This window comes from Penaeus vannamei, chromosome 5, assembly GCF_042767895.1.
Source record: "Penaeus vannamei isolate JL-2024 chromosome 5, ASM4276789v1, whole genome shotgun sequence".
In the NCBI taxonomy this organism is placed as follows: Eukaryota; Metazoa; Arthropoda; class Malacostraca; order Decapoda; family Penaeidae; genus Penaeus; species Penaeus vannamei.
In genome coordinates, this window is record NC_091553.1 from 8,837,586 (window position 1) to 8,845,085 (window position 7,500).

The following is a 7,500-nucleotide window of genomic DNA, read 5'->3' on the forward strand; positions in this document are numbered from 1 at the left end:
AACATTGGCATGGTTGTCCAATCTTGAATCTCGGGCGCCATGCTTCCATTTCAGTGTTATTTTGACGTGGTATGAGGGAACAGTGCCGATGCTACAGTGTCTACTGCTCCTTGGGTGCTTTTGTTGCAACGGCGACTGCTAATACTACTGTTTCTTTTATTTATTTTTATTTCTATTTATTTTTTTATTTCTATATTTTATTATTATTATTATTATTATTATTATTATTATCATCATCATCATCATATACTTTTAAATACGATGACCTCCCCGTAATGGCCATACCTTCATTTGTTACTTAACGTTTAACACGCATATTGCATTATACTCTGCACTACTTTCACTCATGGAGCCGCTTTACTACTACTACTACTGCTGCTGCTACTGCTACTGTTACTACTATTACTACTACAACTACTACAGCTACTACTACTACTAACACTGATACTACTATCACTGCTACTACTACTACTGCTACTGCTACTACAACTATCTCTACTATTTCTACTGTAACCAGTAGTACTACTGCTACTTCTACTACTAAAATTGTAGATATTTCTGTTTTACAGTCATCAGTATGAATAGTAATATCGTTAGTTTTGTTGTTATTATTGCTAATTGTTATTGTTATCGGTGTTGCCATTCACAAATAAATAAAGTTTATACTTCGTCTAAGTTGATTTTTTGTGTATTTGCAGGTTCCGAACGTGCGCTGTGATGACATAAGTGCAAAGCTGAAATTCGGACTGTGACAACAGCATTACCGCACGCAAGCGATGGCGTAGAAAAGGGTGATGGTGACCGCTGACAAGGCTTTGCAGGAACTCAAGGCCAAACTGAACGCCGTGATGTATGTGTTTGCAACATTTCTACACGATTATACAACGTTGCAAAATGCGACGGTTCCATTAGGAGCGTAGAGTGCGCTCGCGGCTGCAACAGCGTGGTTTCGACGGCGACTTAGCGGTGTCGCGGTGAAGGCAGTGTGTTCGCGCGTGTGTGTGTGTGCGTCCTGTGCTCGCGTGTGTGCGGCGGTGTTCGCGGTGGGCCTCGGAGTGCCACAGGCCGCGTGTACGAGTGGGTCTCGCAGAGGCTTCGACGCCGCTCTGCCTGTGTTGATTGCGATATTCGGAGGACGGCCACGGGGTCAGCACCAAGGCCGTGTGAGATACCTGGCCATTGCAGCGCCGCGTTGAAGACTCGAGAAAAAGTGGAGATTAAGACTGAAGAGAAAAGAAAAGTGAGAATAGAAATACATATTATATGATACGCTGATGTGTCTGGTCTTGAAATAGATGCACGCACGTTATAGATAAGTGCGTGCGTATTTCGTACTTCGTGGAAGAGTTAGAAGAGTTAGCTCGTTGGTGAAGAAAAAGACCGCATTGAAATAGCCGCCCGCGTGGAGCCCAGCATCATGGGCTGACCGTCACACCCACGAGGTCTGTGACGTGACGCGACGGGCGTGCCCATTTCAGCGACCGAGGCTTCCCTTCGCCGCGTCATGGAGGACGAATCTCAGGTAGGCTGATGTGCGATTTTTTTTCTGCAGTTTCTGTCTGTGTTTGTTCCAGCTCAGGTCTTCTAGTTCTTTATTCTGTTTATTTGTATATCCTTTATTTTTTTTTATGGAACTAGGTTGTATGTTCATCACTTCATGGGTCCTTGTTGATGTTGGAAAGGAAAATTGAATGTACGATTATACGGTAGAGAATATATAGGCCCTTCAGTAAATGCTGAGATCTTGATACCGAAGTGACTGCTGAGTGAATTTATATACCGCTGTGTAATTATAATCTTTAGAGTTTGACCAAAAGTCTCGTTGCATATATTACACCGTTTGGGCAGTTTACATATACGCAGAGAAATTGATATTGAGACACGGAATCTGAATCTGGATTTCGAAAAGGTACGGTGAAGACTCGATAGATACAGTTCCTGCATGGACGCGCTCTCTGGCAGTCCAATCGCGGAGTGCATGGTGGAGGGCGAGCGCATGGCGGACGCTGTGGGACCCCTTAATGGCGGCATCCGTCAGTCAGTGATGAAGGTGACAGGTGGCGTCGAAGGCTGAGCCGCCCCTGGGAGCCATCTGTTGCAGGGGCCCTTCCGAGAGGCTCGCGACGGCAAGGAGTCTGCGCGATCCACCTGCCGGCCTGTGGCGGAGAGGCAGCTTAGGCGTCTTAGCAACTGCTCTCTCGAATTTACGTTTTATTCTCCACTTCTCTCTCTCCAATTCACTTCTTGTTCTCCTCTTCTCTCTTCGTCAACTGCTCTCTCTAATTCACTTTTTATTCTTCTCTTCTCTCTTCGTCAACTGCTCCCTCCAACTCACTTTTTATTCTCCTCTTCTCTCTCTCTAATTCACTTTTTTTTTATTCTCCTCTTCTCTCTTCCTGCAACGATGAACCTGGGAGCGTGCACTCGGTAACGATCTCCAGTACCGTATAGCGGTCGCGGGACTCTCGGTGCACAAATACGACGGACATCAGACGGGGCCTTGTCAGCCACCGCATCATCAATCAGAAGCCACCGCAACGCTTCCTAATAACCCCCCTCTCCCCCCTCCCCCTCTTCTCCGCCACGCTCCGACTGTTGGCCACATACTCGCCAGCGCTCGCTCGCCAGTCACGTCTGAAATCCGTGATATGAGCGTATAATTGCCCTCATTACGGTAAACCAGATGATTAGCATAATTGTTACGGGCTCATTTGACTTACGGTAACATCTTGCGAGGGTTACATATGGTTCGGGATGCAGCAACATATTTATTTCTTTATTTTTCTGGAAGTGGGAGTGGTAATGAAGATTGGCGGATGATTCGGTTTATTTGGAAGTGCGTGGAGAAAGAGGGAGACTGAGTGAAAGAAGTAAGACTGAGGAAGGTGGGATAGGGAGAAAAAAAATATATATATATATACATATATATATATATATATATATATATATATATATATATATATATATATATATATATATATATATATATATATATATATATATATATATATATATATAATGAGAGAGAGAGAGAGAGCAGGTCGACTTCCCTTGTGTAAGCCTATGTTTTTTCATTCATTTATATATATTTTTTATTTATCTATTTATCTATTTATTTATTTATTTATTTATTTATTTATTAAGGAAATAAGGGAGAGAATGATTTTATATAGATGCATCACGCACACACAAATGCGCGCACTCGGTCAACACAAACACACGCACTGAAACAGTCTTGCCAAACGTAATTCCAAATGCACTCGGCAAGCTGTCAACATCACGCAAAGCAGTTTTACAACTTCCCTAATGAGGAATTTCTCTCTCTCTCTCTCTCTGTCTGTTTCTCTCTCTCTCTCTCTCTCTCTCTCTCTCTCTCTCTCTCTCTCTCTCTCTCTCTCTCTCTCTTCTCTCTCTCTCTCTCTCTCTCTCTCTCTCTCTCTCTCTCTCTCTCTCTCTCTTCGCTGTCCATTTTGCCTCGGAGCTGTTGCGTTCATTCCCTCCGTAAGTACGTTTAGGGGGCAGGTGGGAAGTAGGGAGGAGGGGGCGGAGCTTAGGGAGGGGGTGTAGCTTGGGTAGGGGGTGGAGCTTGGGGAGGGGGTGGAGCTTGGGGAAGGGGTGGAGATTATTGCTGGAAAGTAATACGAGGATTCATCGGCCCAGCGTTATTTTTTTCCACTTTGTAGCTTGTGACTTCCCATTGCCGTGGCGATACTTGTGCGTAATGTAGTGCACAGAAGGGGATAGGAGAGAGAGAGGGATTGGAGAGGAGAGAGAGGGAAGGGAACAGAGGAAAGGAGAAAGGGAATAGAGGAAAGGGGAGTGAGGAGAGGGGAAAGGGGGCAGAGGAGAGGGGAGTAGGGAGGAGAGGAGGGTAGGGAGAGGGGAGAGGTGAGAGGGAGCCGAGGAGAGGGGAGTAGGGAGAAGGGAGAGGGACGAGAGGAGAGGGGAGAGGGGAAAGGGACAGAGGAGAGGGGAAAAGGAGCAGAGGAGAGGGGAGAGGGAACGGAGGAGAGGGGAGAAGGAGCAGGGGAGGAGAGGGGAGAGGGGAAATCCAATCAGTTCGCCCGGGTCGGAGTAATGGAGCATGTGATAGAGAAATCGACGCTTAGTGTACCCCGATGCCACTCAGACAAGAAGTTGCAATGGAAGCCTCCCATCGCCTGCTCGGCTTCACGCTGCAAGCATCACTTCCGATGATTGAAAAGGGGGAAGCGGTGTCACGCTGGCGTCGAAGGCATATGAAGAAGTTGAAGCTGGAGGCTTTGCTGTGCCTTCAAATTGGGCTCGCAGACGCCCGCGTTCCGAGTTGCGTTCCGTGTTTCAGGGGGGATTTGCGTTCCGTGTTTCAGGGTCGATTCGCGTTCCGTGTTTCAGGGGTTATTTGCGTTCCGTGTTTCAGGGTCGATTTGCGTTCCGTGTTTCAGGGTCGATTCGCGTTCCGTGTTTTAGGGGCAACTTGCGTTTCGTGTTTCAGGGTCGATTCGCGTTCCGTGTTTCAGGGGCGATTCGCGTTCCGTGTTTCAGGGGCGATTCGCGTTCCGTGTTTCAGGGGCGATTCGCGTTCCGTGTATTAGGAGCAACTTGCGTTTCGTGTTTCAGGGTCGATTTGCGTTCCGTGTTTCAGGGGCTATTTGCGTTCCGTGTTTCAGGGTCGATTCGCGTTCCGTGTTTCAGGGGCGATTCGCGTTCCGTGTTTCAGGATCCATTCGCGTTCCGTGTTTCAGGGGCGTTTCGCGTTCCGTGTTCCAGAGGCGACACGAGATTGCCGTGAACCCAACGTGTGGCAGATATGAGCAGGGTCTCCGGTTGGTTTTCCGGGGCGTCAGTGGCGATTCCGCTGTAATTGGTTTTGCGTTCCGTGACGGTCGTGGACTATGGGGCTGCTTTATGGCCTAGAGCCTTGACTCGCAAATGCCTCTGTGGGAATGAAGGGGGAATTAACTTGGAGGGAGGGAGGGAGGTAGGGAGGAGGGAGGGAGGGAGGAAGGGGGAAAGGAGGGAGAGAGCGAGGGGGAGAGGGGTAGGGAGCGAGGGAAAGAGGGAGGAAGGAGGAAAGGAAGGAGGTGGATCGGTGGAGGGAGGAGGGAGAAAAGAGGGAGGGAGGAAGGGGGAAAAGGGGGAGGGAGCGAGGGAAAGAGGGAAGAAAGGAGGGGAAGGAGGAAAGGAAGGATGTGGATGGGTGGAGGGAGGGAGGAGGGAGGAGGGGGAAAAGAAGGAGGGAGAGAGGGAGAGAGGGGGAGGAGGAAGCGAGGGAAAAAGGGAAGAAAGGAGGAAAGGAAGGAGGTGGATAGGTGGAGGGAGGGAGGAAATAGGAGGGGGGAAAAGAAGGAGGGAGAGAGGGGGAGAGAGGGAGGGAGGGGGAGAGAGCGAGGGAGAGAGGGAAGGAAGGAGATGGAAGGGTGAAGAGAGGGAGGAGGAGGAAAATAGAGAGGGAGGGAAGGAAGGAGGAAGGAAGGAAAGATGGATGAATAGATGGTTGGGTGGATGAAAGATGGAAAAGAAAGGAAGGGAACGAATTGAGAAGGATTGGGATGGGAGAAAAAAAAAGAAGAAAAATCGAGGAAATAGAGAGAAGGAAGAAGGAACATAGAAAGGTGAAGTAGGAGATGAATAGAAAAAAGGGGAAGTTACGGTAGATGAGATGAGATGGAGCGATAGACAGGGATACGGAGGGTTAGATCACGAGGCAGAGAGCGATGAAGAGATTGAAGGGGGGATAGAGAGTGATATAGTGATATCAAAAGAGGGTAAGCAGGAGAGAGAGATACACGTGCGCGCGCGCACACACACACACACACACACACACACACACACACACACACACACACACACACACACACACACACACACACACACACACACACACACACACACACACACACACACACACACACACACACACACACACACACACACACACACACAGATATATATATATATATATATATATATATATATATATATATATATATATATATATATATATATATATATATATATATACATATACATATACATATACATATACATATACATATACATATACATATACATATATATACATAAACATATACATATACATATACATATACAATACGTATTATACAAATATCCATCCCAGATCCCGAAAAAAAATTAAAAGGGTATAAGGCTGAATCTTTATTCCTACAATGACGCTGCAGGAACAGTGGTAGATGAGGCCTCTTTTCTCTCTTAAATGACGTGGACAGAAGGAATTTATGATGCTTTCACATCCGATGCCATTCTGAGTATAATTTTGTGATTAGTTATAATTGCAGTGGTAAAGAGATAATAAGATAACATATACTTATACTGCGGCTACATTTAACAGTGTCGGAATAATGATATGATAATATAGATTAGAGTAATGGTAATGGTAATGATGTTATTAAGAAAATAACAGTTTAATTAGGACAATACCGCATAACTATAAGACCGATTAAACCGATTAAAACAGGATGATAAAGGTGGTAGCCTGAAAATGGAAAACAAGTCTCAACAATAGTAAAGAAATATATAGTTACAGATTTTTGCAATATGATACGAGTGAGAATTGATCATTTTACAGTTCAGGATAAACTATAGTAGTATATTTAGTCTTCGTCAGGAGTTCTGCTATAGCTGTTTATTAAATTTATATTTGGTTATATATATTTTATTTATGAATATATGTGTGGTAGTTATTTCATCATGAAATTCCAACTGCTTTATATAAGTAAAATATCTAATAATTGCCACCAATTGTTAGTATCAACGGCTGCTTCAGTGTATAGGCCTACCTACTGAGACATAACCTAACCTAACTGTACAGTGACGGACAAAAGTCTTTTAATGAACTGAACCTTCGAATCTGTCTTACCCTATACAAAAAGTGAGGGTATTCAACGGATGTTCGAAGCGGGATTCGAAACACGTTTGACAAGAGTTCTGAACCGTGACTGATCCATGAATAACAAATCGAACCCCGACCCCCCACCCACCCCACTCCCAGGGCTGCCGCGATCGCCGGCCGCAGGGAAAGGGCCAGCAGCAACGCACGTCATAATTGCTGCGCGCGCCAGACAAGCTTTAATTGCCGGGTACAAGTGGATAAAAAGTTCTTTGAACCGCTGCGGCAGACACCTCCTCCGAACTCCCGACGCGACACGCACTCCGCCGGGCGAGCCAAGGAGGCGGGAAGGAGGGGGGAAGGGGGAGGAGGGGGAGAGGAAGGAGGAGGGGGAGGGGAAGGTAGAGAAGGGGGAGGGAGGAGGAGGAAGGGGGCGGGTGAGTAGGGGGGAAGAGGGGGAAGGGGGAGGGGGAGGAGGAGGAAGGGGAAGGGAGGAGGAGGGTTAAGGGGAAGGGAGAGGGGGGGGGGGGAGGAAGGCGGAGTGGGAGGGGAAGGTGGAGAAGGGGGAGGGAGGAGGAGTGGAGAGGAGGGGAAGGTGGAGAAGGGGGAGGGAGGAGGAGTGGAGAGGAGGGGGAAGGTGGAGAAGGGGG

General features: G+C 47.0%; 1 protein-coding gene across 3 annotated transcripts in view; it reads left to right on the plus strand.

Moving 5' to 3' along the window:
• LOC138861833 (FERM domain-containing protein 4A-like) overlaps positions 1-7,500 on the plus strand; it is a 383,565-nt gene that overhangs the window by 24,237 nt on the left and 351,828 nt on the right. For all 3 annotated transcript variants that reach the window (XM_070121842.1, XM_070121843.1, XM_070121844.1), the window contains exon 2: positions 699-1,522. In XM_070121842.1, coding sequence (XP_069977943.1) covers positions 1,505-1,522 — 18 coding nt within the window. In that variant the 5' untranslated portion in view covers positions 699-1,504. The remainder of the gene's footprint in view (positions 1-698; positions 1,523-7,500) is intronic.